We start from the raw sequence: 24,124 nt of genomic DNA on the forward strand, positions 1-24,124 counted from the left end.
CCTAGTAAAGAGTATCCAAACAGATCCGAATCAGTCCTCCAAGTAGCGGAAATTCTAAAATATATTATATTATAATAAGCGATGGCATTCTAATCTTAATAGTTTTACATCTTGTTGTTATAGTAGTTGAGTATTGAGGCAACTTGTTGAATGTCGTGGCTGTTTAAAAAAATATCTAGAAATCACACTCTAGAAAGACTTGTTTTCTTTATTAATTCAAACTTTTAATCGCTTTATCTTAGGGACAACTTTCGCAACGATGAATTCATGTCCGCTGTTAATGGAAATGTTTGATTTTCTCAATCAGGAAGCATTCAGTGGTTCTATTGAAGGAAATGAATTTGCTCAGAATTTGAAAATCATTTCTTGTAAATTATCACAGGATACATTATATATAGAAGAAATAATAGTTCAATATATAATATTAGATCAATAAAATTATATTTTAAACTGTTTTGCCCCAATTAATAAGATTTGATCTTAATTCCTCTCCTTCTGTCATTGTTACGTTCATAATGGGGTAGGGTAGACTCAAATCTTATAAAAAGGCTGCTTTAAGGGGACTGAAAAGACTTTTCAGCAATGAAAACATTTTTCAGTTATCCAGGGAGGTTAAGACTTGGTTGAAAAATCAGTTTTGATGACATTGCCTACTAAAAATTAATTTTTCAGTTTTGGAGAGATCCTCTGTAACTCAGTCTGCAGACTGAATTACTGATACCATTTTTGTCTGTTCGAATTTCCTATAGGATGTAAAGAATTTAATAAGCTTATATCAAGAAAAGGTAAGTTAATCATTCTTATACAACGTGGCAGGACATTTCCTACAGAAAAAGAAAACATGATTTCTATTTTGCAGGATAATATAGGCTAGCCATAGAGGGGAACTGTTGTGGTTTGAAATTACAGCCGAAACAATAAGGCTATGAGGCCGATGTGCTATGTTTGTTAAATGAGTATATTCTTCTGGCTGGTTTGCCTGTTTTGTTGGAAGAAAAATTTGAATTACTTTCGGTGAGAAAGAAACCCTGCTAGGTTAACTTACCTTCAGTTAAAAGTTCTTATAAAACTTCTTATAAAACTTCTTTGTTTACTTATCCCATGCCAACTAAGCTGTGGAGGCTCGCTCTTAGAGAGAGAGAGAGAGAGAGAGAGAGGCACGGAAGACTATGTTAGATACAATCAATTGTTAATGGTTAATGGTTTATGCATATGTACTGAGAATACCACGAAAGTCTGCATGTATTCACAACATCTGATTGTGACAGAAATGGATGTTCCAAAGAACTGAAGAGGATTTTAGACTTAGGAATATGAGCCTAAGCGCTCTGTAATTCCACTCTCCAAATCAAAGGTAGTATGTGATTTGCACAGCATTATTATTATTATTATTATTATTATTATTTTTTTTTTTATTATTATACAGGTATCTCCATGGAGTCAGAAGACAGACTCATAACGGGAGAGCCACTGTTCACACAATACCTATCACACTCTCTCCTTAAACTCATTCACTGACGAAGCACTCACAACCATCTCTGGCAGCCCATTTCATCCATTCAGCAATTTCCTCGTTCTATGGAAATTGCCCTTCAACTGGTTTACAGGTACAGATTTTACAGATTCTGATTTAAAGAATTTATGCTAAATTTCTTATGATATTAGATTAGAATTCTGAATGAGTCTTCTTGCCAGTCCAATTTCTGTAAGAAAGATCATTGGCTAACGACATTAGTAAACAAAATCCTAAGGTTACTGTCTGTAATTAATGTGCATATAATAATCAGGAACTGGAAAAAAGACAATAAAAACATACTCTAATTTGTTATTAATACGTATTTGCTTTAATACAAAGACATGCTCAAGCATAATTCTAAGTGCTGCCGGTAATCACCTATAGTAGACGCCAATACAATGAAAACGTCTACATGTAATAACTGACGATGACACATAAATATCCAAAAGAAATAGGATACAATCCTTATCTGGATTTCATTGCATAAAATAAATAAAATGAACAAATAATAATTAGTTTTATACTATCGCGCACTATTCAATCAATTGAAATATTTCCATATTTATTTTCAACTCAGAATCTAATTAGAATATCATAATGTACCGTTTCCATTTTTATACAAAGAACGATAGATAAAGATTAATATTTAAAATATAACTAAAATAAAAATTATAATGCTATTTCTCATCATTATATGATTTTAACGTAAATTTTCTCCCCCTTCACCCGCTGGAAACCTGTAGTCTGTTTAAGTACCATGGGAGGGATAAGGATTAGATAATCCAGGAATCCTGCTCAAGAAAGATTTAACTTTTTCAAGTAGTCACTTCAAGACTGTTGGAGGCCAGCCCGAAGACTGATGGGCAGCAAATCTCTTCTCTTAGCCATCACTGACAGCTGGCTCAAGGCTATTAGTGATGTTCGCAGCCATCCAGGGGGGGGGGGAGGGTAGATTTACCTTAAAATTAATATGATAAGAAATACGATTTTGATTTTAGTTTTATTTTATATGAAGTAATTCCAACTAAACTCTGGATTTAAAGCCACACGAAGCGATACATTTCAGCATACCAGAAAATTGTCATTCGACTGTAATCATTAATGTTAAATTTTACATCCATTACATTTTATTAAATTGGCGTTAGTTCTGCACATCAGGCACTAGCTTTTAACCAATAATTAGCAGCAAAATTTACTAAAAGGAAAAGAAAAAAACTAAATTATAATCTGGAACTTCTTGATACCATTACTTTATCCCGACGATACTGGAACAGTTCAATATAGGCACGTCTGTACTCTTTGCTCATCACCACATAGATGACAGGATTAATACAGTTGGTGAAGTACACGCCTAAGTAGCTTAGAATATTTAACGCAGGAAGATCGCTTTCTTTCTTTAAGATCTTGACAAATGCTACAGGAAAGTAACAAAGAACAAACGTTAAAAATATTATTGTTATAACTTGGAGAATCTTTAAGTCTTTCTTTGTCTTGTGGCTACTTGAAGGAATGCAACATCTGAAACAAGACTTTTGAGTGTTGTCATCTTGTTCGGCTCGATTTTCGTTGAGACGCTTTTCTGCTTTTCTTATTACCCAATAAATACGGGAATAACAGAAGATAAAGATGAGTGAGGGTAGGCCAAATGCCGTAATGTACAGAAATGTTTTAGGAGAACGTCCCTTTACAGGGAGGATGCTGCAGGTGCCAACTAGAGGATCGTATCCAAATTTACCCCACACTTGAACCAGAGGGGGTAGGAGCAACGCCAGAGAAAGCAACCAGATGAAAATAATCATGGCAGCGATTGTTCCGAGTTGGTACATTTTACGATAGCGAAACGGATGGACGATGAGTACATACCTGTTTATGGTGATGGCGATGACACTAAAGAGGGACACGGTTCCGTTGGAATACCGAAACAATGGAAACAACACGCACAGTGTTTCTCCATGTTTCCATCCCCGTTCAAGAAAGGTGACGGCCGATAGAGGTAAGGAGAAGGCGCAGAATATGAAGTCTGCAACGCATAGGTTAATTATTAACGCTGTGGTGGCGTTTCTTAAGCGAATACTCTTCGTAAGAGCTAAGATAGAGATAAAATTTCCAGGTATTCCAATAACAGCAAAGGCGATACAACACACAGCACCAAAGTCCAAAAGCACGGGGGGATAGTCGCTAAACAGAGTTACGGAGGCATTCAGAGTTTTCACTGCCACAGCTGTCGTATTTTCACAAGCAGTCCAGTTAGTCATCGCGATCACACATTAGGTCGTTTTAAAGCAGACACGACAATAAAACATAACAACGGAACCCAGTTTTGAACTTATCATCTTTCTTAATTACAACAGTTTCTGATGACGTAAAATTTTCGTCTAACTTCCTTTAGAAACGGAAAATTAGCTCACTTCTCTGCAGCCAATTTCCTGAAATGAAAAGTGCTGTGTATTATCACAAAAATTCTGTGAACGAGAATGTTTGTGATAATTGTTAGAAGTGAAAGTAGTCGCCAATCTCTTCAACCACTGTTTTTTTTTTTTTAAATCTTCGTTCTAGAAAGTTTATGTTTTGAATGCTTATCATTCTTCTAGATATTTCACAGTTTAAATTTTCCCACTTCTAAAAAGTTCTTAGTTACACATTTTTATAATTTTATATTGTATTAGAATTTATAAAGTAATTGTATTTAGAATACTTAGGGAAATTCATATTTGGAACATTCTTACAACTACGAAGTTCTTTAATTTCTTCTCATATGATAACTTTTGCAATTTGCTCAGATATATCACGAATCAAAACCAAACAAAACCGATTATAAATGATATACATTTTTATAATGCTGCGTGTGAAAGAAGTTCCAACAAGAGACAGTATTATTATTGTTATTCGTGACACCTCCAAGGAGTTCGAGGACTCATCGCAGGAGGACACCTATTGTACAACTCTCCGTCTCCACCACTACACCGAACCTCTACCACCAAGCAACAACATCAGCGCCATCTACTTCCCACCACCACAGCTAGTATATTAATAAATTGTCGATTTGATTTGTAAACAGAAAATAATGGAAATATTTGATGCTATATTTTTTTGTAAAACAAATATTAAAAACATCAGTAGAATATAACAAACCAATATTTATGTTTCATCGACTTAGAAAGGCATTTAATAGGTTTAGATAAAAGCATGTTTTGAAAGAAATAGTATCAATAACTATATTTCTGAAAAATATCGAATAGATGAAAAAAATGAATATGCAATATGCATTTTTTTTCATATTCAATATTCATCTAATATAAAATATCACATAAAATATTCGATATTCATCTAACATAAAATATCACAATGCAAATAGGCAGATTTCTATAAGAATAAAAGAATCAGAAGAGTCGATACTCTTAAATCCATTAAGAAGCAGAAATTAAGCCGTCGGGTGTTTCGTAGACCGTAAAGTATTACTAGCTAGAAATGAAGATGTCCAGCAAAGGCAATTATTATTTAAATTATAACAGATCGGCAGAGAGATAGATAGATAGATAGATAGATAGATAGAGAGAGAGAGAGAGAGAGAGAGAGAGAGAGAGAGAGAGAGAGAGAGAGAGAGAGAGAGAGAGAGAAAGAAACAATGATAATTGCAAGAGAACTAATAAGATACAAATTAGAACAAAGCAGGAGAATAATTAGAACAGAAAATGGAACTTAAACAGAGAAATGAAAATATATCGACGGCAGAAGTGAAACAGCAATTACCGAACGTTAACGTAACATCAGATTTTTTAAATTCGACAATGTGGAAAAATAAAAATAAAGATAAAACGAAACAAAAGCAAGCAACAACACTAAGTAAATCAGTCCGACTAATATTAACCTATGCATATGAAACACGAATATAAACAGCTAAAATACAACATGTTAAACGAAAACGTTAAGAAAAATAAAAAAATAAAATTTGATATAATAAAAAATGACAAGATTTATGAAGAATAAACAATAAAAAGAGATCAGAATGGAATGAGCATGTTACTGAAAAAGGAACGAAGAGAATGATGAAATTAACAAGAAATCTTTTTTTTTTAATTTTTTTAAAATATTTTTTTAAGATTTTAAGGGTTTTATGCTTTGGTTTTAACATTTATTATTTTTGAAGATTCCTTTTAAGAAAATGATATCTTTTTCTCGCTTTAAGTTTATTGTGCTTATAACACTTGAGCCATCTATCATTCCCATAAACAGTCAGAGCTAGAAACAGTTTCACTCTCGTTAGCCTTTAAAATTGAATATTAATTTATTTATGTTTTGTAACATCAATAATTATACACAATAATATCTACACTATCATGTGTTTGGAATCGAAAGATAAATCATTAAATGAAGATATTGTAATCAGTAGGGTTTTCCGTTTTTATATTTTAGGATTTTTTTTAAATTTTTAATTTTGAAGCATTTACGTTATGAATTCTTAATGTGAAATAATCGAAATTTTCCATGACAGCGTTTTGAAATTTACTAGTGTATTAAAATAACTTGGCTATAATAAATAATTAAATCTTCTGACACCTTTTTATTTCAAAAAAACGAGTAGGCGTCACTCTTTCAGCCTAACGCTTGAAAAATCAGTAGGGTTAACAGCAGTTGGCATATCTGTGGATGGTAGACGAAAGGAAATCTTCCTAAATTTAACTAATATTTATCTGTAGGTACATGTGTAAGTTCTACTGTAAATATTACTTATTTGCTTGGTTAAAACATGAAAAATCGTACTCTCTCTCTCTCTCTCTCTCTCTCTCTCTCTCTCTCTCTCTCTCTCTCTCAACATGATAGCTATTCACTTTAAAATATCACCGGATTGTTCGAACCTCACTTTGTGATATTCTTTCTGTTTTCTTTCTTTCTTCTGCTTGGCTTAGATTTATTATAACACCAATTGGTGGTGAAGCCCAAATACTAGACACGAAAGTTTTTTTATACTGACTTCAGTTGCTCTAATATCGAATGGCATCACTATACAAGAATGCTATTACTATTTGCACATTTTATGACTTCCTTTACTCATTTTCATTCTTGTTTCTTCTTCTTCTTGTGACGGAAAGCGATAACATGCAATTGTTTATCTTTCTAGACATATCAGTAATTCTGTATCAGTGTGCAAAATGATCTGACGCTGCTAAAGAAAATGTACGATAACCTGAAATATGTACATGAGCAAAAGATTTTAGTTCAAACACTAACCGACAGTTATTTATCTAGAAGAAATCTATCTTTTATTTTAGGCTGATGTATAATTAACATTTATTGCGATTCAATCATACATAGATACAAGAATACGAAGTTTACATACGAAATTTCGTCTTTCTCTTCTTAGGATAGAATTCCTGTGTTCAGTTATGCTCCCCCCCACCCCTCCCCCAATTAGAGTAGGTTAGAACTGATATCATTATTATTTATGATCGCCCAAGCAAATAAGATATTGAGATTGCAATAAACTCTATATTTATTATGCGTGTCCTAAGGCAGATTTTACAGTTTAGTGAGGAGATAAAATCTCGATCTTCCGGAAGGAAAAGCCCCTTCCATCTGCGTATGACTCATCATAAGATGAAAAGCTCTTGGAATGGTTCATCACATTCTAGATGAGATTCAAATTCGGGTCTTTACAACAAACTTTATTTTAGGGTTTCTAACTGTGTTACTAAACTAAAAGAAAGATAATATTAATGCTAGCTAGAAACTTTTTGATATTCAGCTTGCTTTAAAGTAGCAAACTATTACTTTATCTTCAGTAATCTGTCTTTGGAATTCAGTCACTTCTACTATATAGAAATTATAGTAGAAGTGACTGTAGTATCTTTTACTTTATACTAAATACACGATGTGCTGAAAAGATGTGATAATCACTACGAAGGAATTGAGGTAGAGCCATGTGACTTACACATTATTTTACATATTGCCCGCCTGGTTGGCCGAGTGGTTAGTGTATCCGCTCTCCAGTCAAAGGGCTGTGGATTTCGAATCCCGCCCTGGGCATGGATGTTTGTGATTGTGAAAATACTAGTGGTGGTCGGCGGTGGATGGCGTAGATGATGAAGGTAGTCGCGGTTGGTGGAGTAGTGGACACGGAGTGTTGTGGAGTAGGTGGCCTCCCTCGATGAGTCTTTGGACTCCTTGGAGGTGTTACATAATAATAATATTCCCCTCAAAGTGTTATGCACCTGTTACAACGCTGCTGCATTATTTGTAGTCCTCTGAGAAAAAAGTCTTTCCCCTGTTGCACAAACCAGTCATTTTTATTCTTGATGTTTATCAAAACTTTTCGGCTCATAAAGTAGAAGCTATTCTTCTATGAAGTAGAAAAATGTAGAAGAAGAGTATTTGGTAAGTAGAAGAAGTATACTTAGTATCTATAGAAAATATTAAATATATATTTTCTACTTTATACGATATTTAAAGGGCATACAGCTACGAAGTGGCTGATGCCCTTTTCCTAATACGGTTGTTGCATTTAGAAGAAACATTTCAGACTAACGTAGTACTTAGAATAATTGTGGATATGTTTTTGGTATAGCACAGATGGGTGAATCAGACGTGTGTCTGTAGTCACCCTCTACATTCCCTCTCTTGATAATTAACAATTCAATAATTTAGGAGCTCAATTGAGCTACAACCTCCCAGACAGTCATTCAGCTGTAATCATGTACTGGCGTTCACGTGATGCTGCTAGCACGCACTTTCCCAACAATGCAACAAACGAAAGAACAGCTTTAAATACAACTACAACGTTTCCATGCTAATTATGTACAGAGATTCTCCATGTTGTTCATAGTCTTTTAACCTTCAGTGTTTAGTGTTTTTTCTTTTTTTCTTTCTTTTATAATGTCACCTGATGAAGGCTGTTACAGGCCGAAACTAGTCGTGTTTTTATATTAAAACCTTTTTACTTAAATCTAAGTTCTAGTCATTCAATTCTTCATATATATATATATATACAGAGTAGTGTAGATTTCGTTCATGGAGTCATATAAAAATTGAGGCGTCTGCTATGAACATATATATAATCCAGCTATTACTATGAAAGCTAAAATATAAATTAAAAGGACAATATTCCATTTTTTTAAAATAAGTTCGTATCTTCTATTAGTAAAATATCGCGGCTACTTGTCTAGAACCGGAAGCGAGATCATTGATTGTAATTGATTTACTTCACAGTTTAAATGAACGCTGTATTTGTTCACATATGATCTATGGATTTCAAATGAAATATTTTATACTTTTCATTCCAACGCGAGACTATTACACTAGAAGGAATTTAAAATCAGTTATACAAAAAACATTTACTTGTTGTAATTAAGGGAACATTAAAATCTTTGTCTGCGATTCATGCAAAATGGCGATTTAAGCCAATGATTACTGGAATAAAAACTTTGCGCTTAAATCGTTGTTCCCATTTGTTTTTAAGTCGACCTAATTTCCACTTCCCAAGTAACTGGGTTTAGGATTTTACGAGCTGAGTGCTTGTGCGAGTGTATCTAGCAGTATTTCCTGAACTAAATCTACAGCTAATATTTTTTTAAATTTTTTTCTTAAAATGATTAAATAAGAAAAAAATAATGAAAATATTCATTTCATTCTACAACAAACATATATTTACGTCATTGACGAAAAATTATATTTTGATAGATGGTTATTTTTATTTAGTCATTTATTTTTAATGTGCATCCCACCCAGGAACAATATGTACATAATTACAGTTGGTAAGCTTAGCGTGCTACTCATATGGTAAACTGGAACCTTATTTTAGAGATATTTTAGAGATAATATGATTTCTTCTGCCACTCATGATGACAGTGTTTTTATTTCTTGGCTGGTAATTTTGTTGAAATCAACGAATATGAATGACGACAATACAGGAAAAAAACCTCACATTTTCCCCACTTCTTTTTACTATTACGAATATTTTGAAGCTAAATGTTTTTTAAAGAGATTGTAAAATTCTTGCGAACTTTCTTGATTAACAGTGCAGTAGGTTACTGAAAAAAAAAGTTGTCCAGAGTGTCGTCACCTGCAAAAGTAAAGTAGTCATGAAGATATTTGATGTACAGTAAGAAGAAAGTTGGCAAAAGTAGTGTGCGAAAGTTGGTGGAAAAGTTAGAAAGTGAAAATCCCACTCTCACACACTCTAGGTGTGGTAATGCACTTCCAGTTTCTTGTGTGGAAGACGTTCTGATATCAATAAAAGAACATTACACAGAAGTTGAAGATTTTATTTCCAAAGTTATATAAAAACACTTTTCTTTTATAGAATTAACATATTATTGCAAAATATAGCTAATTAAAATGCAAATAAGTAAGCCTATTCAAAATTATGCACTTATGTGAATTAAATATAATTACAGCTTAATGAGTAATGACTGTGGGATGAAATATATTGCATATTTTAATAAGCCAATAAATATGTTCGCAATGATAACAGGGAAAAATGCAAAGGTAATATAATATTTACAAGTATATTTCTTTCCAAACTGTTTGTCAGTCATAAGTTACCATTTCGACCACGTATTTACTTATGGATGGATTTCATGATCGAAGAACTGGTGCTTGTAGATAAATGTTTACAAAAATGCTAGAAATTAATATCAAACTGAATTCGATACATAACAGAGTCTATAAATATTCTTATTCTTCTTTTCAGAAATGACAAGAAAAGTATTACAGCTACCGTGAAGTATTTTTACTCCAGCAAAATCTTCCCAGCACAACTAAGGACTCAAGGAAATCCCAAACAGCAACTAAAGACACTCCAAGCCAGATCCCAATGTAGCCACCGATGTAACCCAGAACTTCAACTGGCTGGAGAAAAATAACGAAAACATATAAATAACGTCTACACTGGGAAAAATCATATACCATAAATATTAAGATATATTATTTAGAAGCTTAGCATATTTTCTCAACTCTATTTCGAAGTAGAAGCTACGAATTTACAGCATTAAATACAGCTTCATTTTTGTTTACTTCTGATTATCAATTAATGAACTGATAAGAGTTCGGTTACCTTACTGATAAATAAAATTAAAGTGTGGCGTTACAAATACTAACCAACAGTAGAAGAAAACATGCAAATTAGATTTTGAAGACAGAGCTTTAGACGCGTGATTGATTTAAGTTTTTAGTACGGGATCACCTGAATGATCCCTTATTAAAGGCAGACTGAAAAAAGGGATTTTTTAGCCTTCGCTTCCTTTGTAACAAAGCACGCTCGGTTATCAAACATGATATTTGCTGCAATCATCCTAAATCTACCAACAGTCGAAAATAAAGGGATGAAGGAGTAGTTTTATTCAAACCTGAACAACTAATTTAAAGTGCATTGTGGAATTATGGATCGAAGTAACTGCTTGTGCGCGTCAAGTTTTGTTGTAAATTTGTTGTGACGACCACAAAAATGTATGAAATATTATTGTAGCATCTCATCTCAGTCGAAACAAAGCTGGCAGGTACAGTCAAATGTCAAGCATAAGCGGTTGCTTTCACATGGTGTGTCTGGTGAATCACAGATTTCTTCTTCACTGTAACCATCCACCAGGTCTTCTATAAAATTTTTCTCCAACGCCTTTGAGAAGCAGTTTTTCGAATGCTGAAAAATACCCTTAACGGACACATTCTTAAAATATAACGGATATACAACTGAATGCCACAACATAGTTGCTGTAAATGTTTCCAAAGATCTACGAAAGATACATTTAAACAACTGAAGGCTCTTTGCCCTACAGTAAGATGCAAAGACGACAATGCAAACTAACATACTGTTCCGCTAACCTCTCCCAGTTCCTCTAATCTCTAAAATTCCGCATGAATATTTTTGATCAGCTCCCTCATAAGATTTTTTTTGTCTCGCATACAGAAAAATGTTGGCAGAGAATCTATCGTGACAGTTGAGTCAGACATGGGAGAATGGACACACCGTGTTATATTCATTCTCCCTTGTCTGACTTTATGCTATCTATATGCCATGAAAAATTTTAACTTCAGTAAAGTTTTTGACAAGTGCATCACAAAAGGTTGTTATAGAAGTCGAAAGATTAGAGATTGAATTATAAGCTACTAGCTTCGAGAAAGATGGCTGACTAACAAGGATCAAAAAGTGATGTAAAGTAAAAGTGAGTCTGCAAGATTTAAGGTGACAGTGATGTACCTTAAGGATCAGTATTAGTCAATTGTTATTAAATATTTGCATTATTGACATTTGTAAGAATTTGAAAGGAAACATACGATACTTGGTGCAAAGTTAGGAAGAGTATCTAGAATGCAGTGACATGTAGTACTTGTCATGTAGCACCAAGTAAACATACGATACTTGGTGCAAAGTTAGGAAGAGTATCTAGAATGCAGTGACATGTAGTACTTGTCACTACATAATACTTTGAATAGGTTTTAATTTTGGGCATGTGAAAATGATTATCAGTTCAGTGTTATAAATGCATTGTTATGTACTTTGGTATGATGATATATCCAATGGCATACTGTATTAGGGAAATTATGAAAAAAGAAGCTGATCATGTTAGGGATCTTTAAGTTTTAGTACAAAGGAAGTTGAAGCTAGGATTGTTAATCCAACTCACAGAGCAATGCTGAAACGAATATTGACATGTAAAGATAAAGAAGAAGCAATTTGTCTCGTTACAAGGGCTTGATATGACCTCATTTGGAGTGGCTATACGTCTCGTCTCCTGGTTTCCGTGGTGATGCCGATACAATGAGAGAGAGAGAGAGAGAGAGAGAGAGAGAGAGAGAGAGAGAGAGAGAGAGAGAGAGAGAGAAAGAGAGAGAGAGAGAGAGAGAACAAATTATGTGGGCTGCAGGCACCAGCAAACAGAGAAAGAGGGGGGGGGGTAACATTATAGAAACTTATAAACGTATGAAAGCATCATACAACAAACTAGTAGATGGAATTTTTCATTTTATGGGGAAATAGTGATCGGACGGGTGCCAATGAAAGTTGAGAATGAATGAGAAAGCGAGTGAGAGCTAGATTTTTCCCCCTCATAGAGCGATCTGTGAATGGAATAGAATGCCTTTTGAGGTGCTGAGTGCAAGTAGTGTGGATGAATTCGAAAAAAAGTAGAACAGATGACGTGGCCTCCCTCGATGAGTCCCGACTCTTTGGAAGGTTCTTGTAATAATAATAATGATGATGATGATGATGATAATAATAATAATAATAATAATAATAATAATAATTTGTCATTTTTACTGCACTATCTTTTGAGAATTAAATATACGCAAAAAAGTATAGTTGCTCCAGTAGTTAAATGCATAATAGCCACACATGGTTACTGTAGATATAAGTAGTGATATAGTTTTAGTATTTGACTTACATAAAAACTTTAAATAGAAAAATAACCTCTACGATTGCATTTTCCGTATTGAGAGAAGTACTTCGACACAACGAAACTGTATTTCAAACTATTTAGAAAATCACGAACACTTATATCGTGTAGCTATATTCACGTGTCCGCGCGATTAGCCTAGTGGCTATGCGCAACATACTCAAAAAATTTGAAACAGCGTCAGCACTTAAAGTAAACCTGCACAACGACGATCATCGCATGGGAGGAAAAACCCATGCGATGTTCGTCGGCAGGCCAACCATGCCGAACGACATAAAAATACACGAAAACGTACCACTTCTGGGGATCATCATAGGGGAACAAATCCAACACAACACACAGTGGGAGCTTGCACATAAACAAATAACCAAGAAAATTACACAGATGAGACACAGACAACTCTCACTAAGAAGTAAAGCTAAAATTTGCAATCAATACTTACTGTCCAGGATATGGTACCTCATAAACAACATTAACTACAACGGTAAAGAAGTAGACAGAATACACAGAGAGTGCACAAAATTCATCTGGGGATCCAATTACGAACCCATCAGAAGATCCACAATATTCCATTCCACGACATTGAGGCGGGAGGACTTGGCTTAATAAACGTACACCTAAAATCTCTAAGTGCGAGAGCAACAATCACAGAGAGTGCTTACACAGAGAAAAAAGCGTGGAGCGTATACATTATATATTATGCAGAAAATAATGCCAGACAAAGTAATATGTTCCCTTCCGCATTCGAGTGGCAAAACACTAAGAATGTTTCACGAGATTGCGGAAGGTTACAATTTTATTAATAACTACATAGGAATAAACGAATTCTTGAAGATGAGACCTAAAGCAGCACACATCAAACTCACGCGCGCAGTTATACCACCACCACCACAACACCGGGAGATTGAAAGAGGGACATTAAGATTATCAAACACACTTAAAAAGCTTCCAGTCTGCCCATAAACCCAAAATTAAAAACATTTTTCTACAAAATACACAACGCTTTTTTGCCCACCAAAATATGGTGTACAGCGAAAGGAATTCCCCTTCAAGGCCCTGCAAGATGTCATTTCTGCCCCCAAACAGAAACACTTTACCAATTAATGCTGTACTGCCCCCACACTTCCCAAACATGGAACACTTAAAAAATTCATACCACACAATAATCTTTCACAGAACACACACTATACTGGTTAAACGAGGGTAACATAAACACTACAACAGCAATCATCATCATCATCATCATCATCACAACCATGTACTCAATTTGGACATACAGATGCGACAAAATTTACGGAAGGGAAACAGGCCCAGACATACTCAGAAAACTCAACAACCAATTAAAAGAAATCATCACGGACACTATAAACAGAAACAAAATAACAAAACACCAATGGCGGCAAATTGGTCTCATCTCAGAATTTGAAGTAAACACACAGATAATAGAAATAAAGGACCCACCTTAAATGCAAAACTTAAAACATAACCATACACGACATTTTTGTAGAACGCTAAGGGATAAAATAAACAAACACAAGCGAACGAAAAGCATCCGTGTACATTTTATATTAAGCTGTGTAACCACTTGTACATTGATTGCTTTATACTATAATTGGTTGTAGTTTTGTGCATAATAATGATCAATTATAGAGGTTGTAGATTAGTTTTATGTATCAAAAATGTTAATGACAGTCTACATAGTGGAAGAGTTTGGTGACATTTTATTGATCCGCTGGATAACCTCAACTCTCGGCCAAAATGTAACCCTCTCCTTTTATGTTGAAGCAAACACTACATATGTATATAGAGAGTTGCAATCCAAAAGTGATAATAATGAAGCAATAAATCATGTAATGATATACTGCAAAAACATGTTTTAAAGAAATTATATGTAAAGTAATTATATGTATATGTATAAATATGATATATGTAAATAGCACTTAAAAGTTTACGATAAGTTCATAATGTATGAACCAAACCTTTATATTTTAAAACAAACATTACACGGGTTTATTAGAGAAGAGTTTATGTAAGGTGTTTCCTAACACGACATAAAAATGTAGCACAAACCCAAGAAGGAAGCGGTAATATACTACCAGCAAATACTTAAATGTAATTACATATAGAAACAAATAGGATTTATTCCTATTTGTTTATATAGTAATATATAAACAAATAGAAATAGTAATTTAAATGTTAATATAAGTGCTTAAGATAGAATGATATCAATACATTATGTATGATACACTGAAGAAAAAAAAAATGCTCAGATGAAGTATAAGGACTTTAGGAAACAGTAGGCACTGAGCAGATTATCATGTAAAAAAAGATTGTATAAACACAATTATATACACAATGTGAAACTATAAATAAATGCCAAAGAAAAATGCCAATTAGAACGAGCATACTATGCACAGAATGTATATAATTGTAAATAGATGTATATATATTTATTCATATTCGGATTGTACATAGATGCTTTGTTGTTAATAAAATATAACCTAGTGGCTATGCGCTTCACAACCATATGCCTGGGGAAGGAGTGTCTTTAGTTTGATTCCCGTCGACGACGTGAGGAGCTCAAGGATCTTCCTCAGCCAAATTAGCCGGTCTTGGGCGTGGACAGCAGGGTTTTTCCCCAGTTTATCTGGAGTTCTTCATCCCCCAAACCGGTCCCGTGAACACACAGTCTACAGTCATAGGATACCTCCAGGAATAAGGAGTAACCGACCTATTTCGTAGGATTTCGGTTCCGAATGCCTACACGGTCAAAAATGTAGATCTGCGCGTGAGCGTAAATTAGAAAATTAGGATATTCACGTGCTGCCATCTGCCGACCTTAGAATTTATGAGCATAGAGCACTGTACTGCCGTGATTTCTGAACTTCATATAATTATGTCTCGTTAATATCACAATTTTCACAAATAATCAGAATGAGTATAAAAAATTTAATTAAATAAATAAATAGGCTTAAACTTTATAGAAATTGGGTATTAAAAAGCAATCAACAGAGAACGTGTTATAGGAAACAACCGCTAAATTGCACAGGAATTTTCAGTTATTTGTTGGACAACTAAATTTCAATCGAACTCAATATAATCTTCTTCTTCTTCTTCTTCTTCTTCTTATTATTATTATTACCAGTGACCTCCAGGGAATAAGGGAATCTTCGAGGGAGGTCCATATCAACCATACCATCTGTCCTACGTTTTCTTGAATTCATTCACACTACATGCACTCACCACCTCCAAGGGCAATCCATCCCATTGATGGAATGCTCTGTGACAGAAAAATGTTGCTATCACCGCTTTTTTGACTGCATTCATTTTCAATTTTCATTTAACACCTCTCCCCATTCTCCATAAAATTAAAAATTCCATCCACTGGTATAATTTATGATGCTTTTTAAGTTGGTAAGTCTCAATCCTATCATTCCTCCTTCTCCCGTTTGCTAGTGCTTGCAGTCACATATTCTCAATCTGTCATAATCTACATTCCATAGGCCTCATGTCATTTTCGACATTCTTCTTCGCTCTCTCTCTCTCTCTCTCTTTCTCTCTCTCCTGCATCTGTGATTAAAGAGAAAAAAATGAATCTGTTATCATCTCCAAGAGCTGAATTCTCTTATACTTCCTTATTATTGCTCTGCTTAAATAATTTTGGGTTAGTCCACTATATATATATGTATCTATAAATACACTACTGTATTTATAGATACATATTTTTTATATTTTTAAATTAAATGTTTAACTGCACCAATTATGAACACGTAACAAATGATTTATATTTAACTATGTTGTAATCAGTAATGGAGCAGCACTATATTTAGAGAAAATTAAATTGCGCGCGCGCACACACACACACACCTGAATAATGTTTGGGCCATCGTTTGGCCTTAGTTATCTTTCTCACCCTTCTAGCCATACTTATTTGATGCTCGCCACCAGTTGTCGATAATACGAATCAGGCATTTTGGATCCTTCTTCCTTCAAAACGATGCAAGCACTCCGAAGCATTGTTGGGTGCACTGATCTGCTTCACACGATGTTCTAGAAGTGTCTGTTGGGCTAAAAGTGGGAATCTGTTTTTTTCCATATCGTTTCTTCAATGTCCTTTTCTTCAAAGCATGCCTCCAGAGAATCTACGTGCAATATAATGTAGCGCATGGTCGTAAAAAGTGTAGAACAGCTTACGGAACAGAACAATGCTGAAAGAGACATTGGTCCAAAAGATCTGATTCGTATTATCAACAACTGGAGGAGAGTAACTAATAAATCTGTCGAGAATAGGAAATGCCGAAAGAGACATTGGTCTCTTCAATAAACTGCCACAAAGTAGCAATTGTTAAATTATTCAAAAGTGTTGCATTCCGTCTTTGTTCATCCTTCCGGTCATTTCATCTAAAACTGGTTTGGACATTTCAGTTGTAGTCACTTTAATTGTTTTGAAGTTTTAGCTTGCATCGTCACAACTTCTTTCACTTGGGATGATGCCCACACGAACATAAGGCGTTCCTGGGGTTTTCCATCCTTAAAAAAAGTATGCAGGGTGATTGTCTCTCCACATCAAAAACTCACAATGCCTACAGATCATCATTCAAGATAACTTTTCACTTTGACGGGAAGAAATATCATGTAGCCAATTATATACTGGAAGAAGTACAGTGAAATTTAAGGGATATGTTGTAACAGCTGCGAATATTACCCAGAGGATTAATGCCATACTGAGCAGAACGCCAATTTGTTGGGAAAAGAAAGATAATTAGGCCTGTGTGTAAAACACTCAGGTATAACTGGAATATTGTACGCTGATTTGGTCTTCTGATTATGTAGGGGGCAGGAGAAGTCATAGAAACCGATCAGATGTTTGTAACTAAGATTGAATGACGATGCTAAGTTTGTAGTTCTTAGAAGATTGGAGGAAGGAGAAGAAGAAAATACGTCATTGAGATTTGTAAGCTGTGTGAGAGAGAGGAGTTTATCAGGTAGATACAAAGCTGTTAAAAAAGTGATGGGTACGTAGAATAGAATGAAGTGCCAGAGTAGGTAATGGGTGCACCGAAGTTGAAGATGAGCTATGTTGGGTTTTGTGGTGTGTGGAATGGAAGGCCCTTTCACGGTGAGTTCGGTGACTTCACAAAAATTTGAAAATAATAGTACTACCATCACTGCTACTACTAAATATATTAGCATAATATAATTTATGAATATATCAATTGTCTATAATAAGAACTATATTACTTAAAATATTTAGTGTGCTGGATGAATTTGTTTTTTTTCAATTCATATATGGTAGTCTTTAATTTGGAGATTCTCAGATTTCGCCTTGAGGATTATTGCACATAACTAGATTACTAATTTTGCTAGTAAAAATTACGTTTTTTAAAATAAGAAATGGATTTTTTATTTCCTAAAACTTTAATATCATCAATCTGGGGAAATAACTTAAATGTATGCTCACTAAATTTCATTTGTTGACAGATATGGCGTTAACGAATTTATTTATTTAAGGCTAAAGAAGTAAAATGACTGCTACTTTTTGACAAAAGTGAAGTTTCTATATGCGATAATAAAAACGTGGCTAAGAGAGTTTTCAATCGGAAGCCGATAAAGCTTGCGATATATACACTACTATAACAATGAAACAGTACTCTCTAAAAGGGATCCACATGGCACCTTTCCTAATAGGATATTACAACGCGTATCTACTCACTGATGATGATCGATATCTATCCAAAACGGCAAACTTGACATTATACTACAAGAAAATGCAATATGTGGACACATTTCAGGGACTGCATGATACTTGATTTCATTTATTTTTCCTTTAGACACAGGATTTCAAGTTTGATCACAGAAAAGAACAAAAACACATTTAAATCTTCACAAAAGAATAATAAAAAATTACCTGGTATTGTGGCTTATATTCATACAGGAAGATGTTTGGATCAAGATAAAATGTGATCATGGAGCTGTCTGGTACTCTATGAAATAAATACAGAATTCAGTCATTAAAATAGTTCGAAGATAACACAAGGTATTTTTTTTAACTAATTCAGAAAATTTAACTAGAAAAAGTCTAAAACAATCATTTCCATTCAAGAACAGAAAGAGATCACTAAGCAACTCAAAAGTCAAAGTCTTAAACGTGAAAAACGAAAAATGAAAAGCGAAAAACGAAGACATTTCGTTTTTTCAGAAATGAGGGAAAAGATTATTAAATTTTTTCAAAAAGGAAAGACTATTCATTCTGAATAACACATTCAGAAAAATCACCTGGTACTTTTGCCATATCTTCCAGGCGGAAAGACTGATTCATATCAAGCTAGAGGAAACATACTGCAGATGAGATATTTTTGAGCGGGAACATTGCCGTTAATAAAAAAAAAAAAATGAAAGAAAATGGAGGCCCTGCAAGTACCATATTGGATGCATTTCAGTTTCCACTATGATACTTGAGAGGCTTCCCTCTCTATTTTGATTAAATTTTATTTTTTATTATTATTACAAGCCATTGTTACTGGCCAAAAATCTCATCTTCAATATATTATCTATAGTTTGATATGAATTAATCTTTCTGAATGGAAGATATGATAGAAGTGTCAGATAATTTTGAGAAATTCATACAGTTCTCAATTAGCAAGAATAATAATTTGCAAAATACTCACTTGGTGGCGCCATACTGGAACAAGTTTTCAGCAGTTTCATTCTGTTTAAAAATGTAATACAACATTGTGAATAAATGCGAGAGCTTTTATTAAGAAATTTTGAAAAACTTCACAGATAATTTCATTTCTTCTTAGTGGAGCACTTACACTGTAGTCAATCAGTTGATTCTTTTGCATCTTGGACTCGTACTTTACAAAGCTGGAAAAAATTGAAGGAATGCGTGATATTTGCCTGATGAATGTAATAAATTTCATACTAAATGTAGAATGTAAACGTGTGGTTTATAATTTATGTAATTCAAATTAATTTATTTATTAAGAGAAGATTAAGTAAAATCCTAGAAGAGAATATGTTGTTAATTATAGAGTATTAGATACCTCAACGGTAATTTATTCATATCACAGTGCAGTAAACAGACCAATGCGAAATTAACTGGTAATATATAAAACGCAGGTGCTGGCACGCAGCGAACAAAATATGATATTCCTCACGAAGTACAGTATATATAACACGAATTCTGGCTCACTCAAACGAGTAAATCCAAAATTTTATATAGAAATGTCAATTTATTGTTCAGTTCATAATTTAAATATTCCATTAAGACAGTTATTTTGATTCTTTAATGATTTCAGAAAAATATTTTCAAATATCGATTTTAGATTTATCTTCTGGAGAAGTGTAATGATGATATGATACACACGGACAAACTAAATCCAAATTAAAAAAAAGTTATAATGAATGATATTTCTTTATAGTTACCAAGTTGTATCCAAGATAAGTTCACTATAATAGCAATCTCTCTCTCTCTAAATCTTTTAGCATATATTGAAATAAATTGCAAAGCAAAACTTATTCAGAATGATGTCTAAAATGGATCAAGTGAAATTAAAAGCATATTAAAAAAAAAGAATTACCTAAGCAAAAAATATGATATTTAATAACTGATATTTAAGGATAAATAACCATAAATATCTAAAAAAATGATATGGTTTGTTTTAAATTTGTGAATTATGTTACTCCAGATCTTATAGTGATTTCTTAGCAGCCAGATTAAATACAAATAACACAGAAAGTTTTATAAATCATACTGTTTTTCATCGATTATATCCAGTAATGCATTTTTAGGTAATTATCCCTCCTATATACAACAATGTGGATAATTTGTGAGCAGAGTTCTGTTGGAAATTTAGAGAGCTGCCAGCTAAAATGTATAGATTTTATTTTATTTTAGTCGACAAAAGAAAAAAGTACATTGAATATGATTAACATGATTAACAAGCCCTTCGAAGTTGTAAAAACTTTTTAAAAAAATAATATATAATAAATGAATAACAATGAATATGATGATTTGAAAGAATGTGCATCAGGGAATAAATTTACGTTGATTGATGATGTAATTTTGATATGTAAATTCAGTTATTGAAAAATGTAAATATGCAATGAATAATAATCATTCCTCTACAAAAATTTACGATGATGAATTTCATAAGAAGACGTGATGTCAAATCTAATTGCATTTATGACAAAGAATATAAAAGAATACAAACTTAGCATTTCCAATTACAGATGATAATACTATTAATGAAAGATTTATTCATAATGTGATTCCGTCTTAAGCAAGTGTAAGATGTATTTTCACTAAAACTTACAATCAAATTAAGTTTGATAAACTCAGTAGTACTCTATTATATCAAAGTATGATATTAAAAGTATATATGAGTATAAAAATTACAATACATTAACAAGAAGGTGAATAATTCCTCACTCCTCCCCAACACTAATATGAAGATTAGTAATGATAAATTTTACTTAGAAGAAAGTACAAAAATGATAACGATATTTAATTATGGTGAGAAAGAAGAAGAAATATTGATAAAAGTGAGCAACGAAAAGCTGAGATATGCAATCGTATTTACAAACTGATGCAATTTAATTCATAATCAGAGGAAAATCATATTTTTAAAAAGCAGTTAAAAACTTTAAATCAATAAATCACTTGATATCCATTTGGCCACCTACGTGATAATTTGAAAAAGGGGTCCAATGGATCCACTCAAGGATTGGATTTTCACTGATTAATGTTGGATAATATACAAAATTAACAGATGAGAAACTTAGAAAATCCAGTTAATAATCATGTGACAGTTAAGAAAATATTTATTCATGTTATCATTCCCTTTCACTGGCTTAGTTGACCAAGTGTTGGAGTACCTGCTCTTCATTCCAAACCAAATATGCACTCACTCAAAATGGACTGGATCACCATGGGAGAAAAAGACTCACCTCCCTCAGTTAGAGGGAGTCCTCTTCAGTAATGAGAGAGATCGGAGTCATACCTCATGATTCCTTTAATGCAAGTACACATGAATTTGTTTTAATAAATAAATATACAATAATCAACTTTGAGAAATTCAATAGCACTCCGTTAGTACTCGATGGAACTCTCATACTTAAAATATCATAGGTTGACTGCGAAAATTAAAAATACATTTACGAGTTTAAAACTTGTGAACAAGAATTTAAGTTAGTAAGAGAAATCAGTATTTACATTTGGTGAAAAAGGCGAAAAAATATCTGTACAACTAACTACTCCATCCTATGGTTATCTAAAATATGATTACGATTGCAAATTTCTTTACGAAATTTGTAAACTTCGAAGTTTACAAATTGCTTACGAAGTTTACAAATTTCTCAATTTGCAAACTTTGGAACTAATGGGAATTCCATAATGAAAATGTATGTATAAAAATAAAACAATAAAATAAAAATGCGCTTGTATAGATGCAAAATCACAATTGATTGGATTGATGTAATTTTTATAATTATAACATTATTATAGCATCATCATTCGCTAATTATTGAGGTTAAGTTCCCTTAAGGAACGTATATTCACGAGTTTTCTTATATTTAAAGAGTAAAATATAAATAGTTAATATACTCCTACTGTACGGTAACAGCACAATGGAAGGAGCTAAACATCATCTGAAGTAAATGCAATTCAGTGAAGGTGTAGCTTTTTTTTAAATACTTAAAAAATTGAAGTGTCACGGGAGTTAAACTAGCATGATAGTTCATAAAAGGCTTAATCGATATCAAATGAAATTATTCTTTGAAGATGAGCACAGGCTTTAGAGGAAGAGAACAACAGCTTAAAGAGGGAGATTAAAATAACGAGAACAAATGGACAGTCATTAGAAGCTGAGCACAAACAGTTCGGAGAGGTTTTAAAATTTGATGAGGATATAATTTATGCTAGAAAGACCGATTAATCACCGAAGAGAATCTTTTAAGACAACAGAAGTCGAGATTAAGGAAAATGCAATCTGAAATTTTTCTTCTCCTCCTCATCATCAAATTTCTGATATACACCCTCAAGGGCTGTACAGGATATGATAATACTACATGAAAAATTTACACCATTACTAACTTCCTATCTACAATTTTCCTTCAAATCAGTCTGTTACTTGTCAAGATTCCAACATTATCAGATCTTATATTTCTATCGTCTAAGGCACTTTGTACCGTATCAATCCACCTATATCTTGGTCTTCTTCTGGATCGTTTTCCTTCCAACCTGGCAGAGAACACTTGTTTAGCTAATCTTTCCTCTCTCATTCTGTTTAAGCGACCGACCATATCACCTGAGATTAGCTCTGCTAACGCATTCCTAAATGCTGACAGTAGCAAGTTCTTCCCTAATATCCTCGTTTTTAACATGATATTGCCATTGATGCCATTTGTTCGTGCTCTAATCTTTCTCGGGACTCATATCTGCAGTCTCTGCTCTTTGGTCAAGTGTTCTACTTGTGACTAAGCTCTCAGATCCATAAGTTAAAATTGGTTTGAACACTGTCTTGTATACAGCTAATTTAGTGTTTTGGCTAACTTATCTCTTATTCCATATAAATTTATTCAGTTGACTTGCTACCATACCAGCTCTGTTGATTCTGTTATCTATTTCCATATTTAGTTTACCATCTTCACTAAAAATCGTGCCTAAGTAGTTGAAATGTTTCACTTGTTTTATAGGTTCTCCATTCACAACAAAGTTGACATTTACAATGATTCTGCCTATTTTCATTGTCTTTGTCTTGTTATTGTTGATTTTCATACCATATCAATTACAACAGTTATTCAATTTTGTCAGCGAATTTTGACGATTGTAGCAGATTTATTTGGAAGTATAACGTCATCTGCATAAAGCAAAGAGCTGAGAATAACATCTCCAATTTTGATAAATGGTTTAATGCCACTTTCCTTCATAATGTGATCCATATAGATAATACATAAGAGAGGGAATAATGTACATTCTTGTCTGACACCAGATTTAATATTTACCATCTTCCTGTACTTCCTTCATTTTTAACTGCTGACAACTCAAATAAAGACTAAGTTTTGGTTGATATAAAGCACCATTAACATCATATAACTGTAGCGTTTTGAACAGCTTCTCTCTTGACACCTTGTCATATGCGTTTCCCAGATCTACAAAACTTAAATACAGATCTTTGTTATATTTCCATGACTTCTCAACTATTTGTCGTAAGGTGAAAAC

At 33.3% G+C, this 24,124-nt stretch overlaps 2 protein-coding genes across 2 annotated transcripts in view; both read right to left on the minus strand.

Annotated features, from left to right (window-relative positions):
• Nucleotides 1-1,805: 1,805 nt before the first annotated feature.
• LOC150097415 (G protein-coupled receptor moody-like) lies at nucleotides 1,806-3,939 on the minus strand. Its single transcript, XM_090407730.1, has one exon. The coding sequence runs from the start codon at nucleotides 3,769-3,771 to the stop codon at nucleotides 2,737-2,739; it is 1,035 nt and encodes a 344-aa protein (XP_090263856.1). The 5' UTR covers nucleotides 3,772-3,939; the 3' UTR covers nucleotides 1,806-2,736.
• Nucleotides 3,940-9,891: 5,952 nt separating this feature from the next.
• LOC150097416 (acid-sensing ion channel 2-like) overlaps nucleotides 9,892-24,124 on the minus strand; it is a 34,188-nt gene continuing 19,955 nt past the window's right edge. Inside the window, exons 10-13 of the mRNA XM_090407728.1 lie at nucleotides 19,716-19,767; nucleotides 19,569-19,609; nucleotides 18,809-18,884; nucleotides 9,892-10,360 (exon numbers count right to left, since the gene is read on the minus strand). Of these exons, the coding sequence (XP_090263854.1) occupies nucleotides 10,226-10,360; nucleotides 18,809-18,884; nucleotides 19,569-19,609; nucleotides 19,716-19,767 (304 nt within the window). The 3' untranslated portion in view covers nucleotides 9,892-10,225. The remainder of the gene's footprint in view (nucleotides 10,361-18,808; nucleotides 18,885-19,568; nucleotides 19,610-19,715; nucleotides 19,768-24,124) is intronic.

This window comes from Typopeltis vanoorti, chromosome 17 (genome assembly GCF_054136105.1).
Source record: "Typopeltis vanoorti isolate ZY-2024b chromosome 17, IOZ_Tvanoo_1.0, whole genome shotgun sequence".
NCBI classification, from domain to species: domain Eukaryota; kingdom Metazoa; phylum Arthropoda; class Arachnida; order Uropygi; family Thelyphonidae; genus Typopeltis; species Typopeltis vanoorti.

What these genes read in the sequence shown, in the direction of transcription:
- LOC150097415 (XM_090407730.1), bottom strand. Translation starts at nt 3,771, where the DNA reads ATGACTAACTGGACTGCTTGTGAAAATACGACAGCTGTGGCAGTGAAA.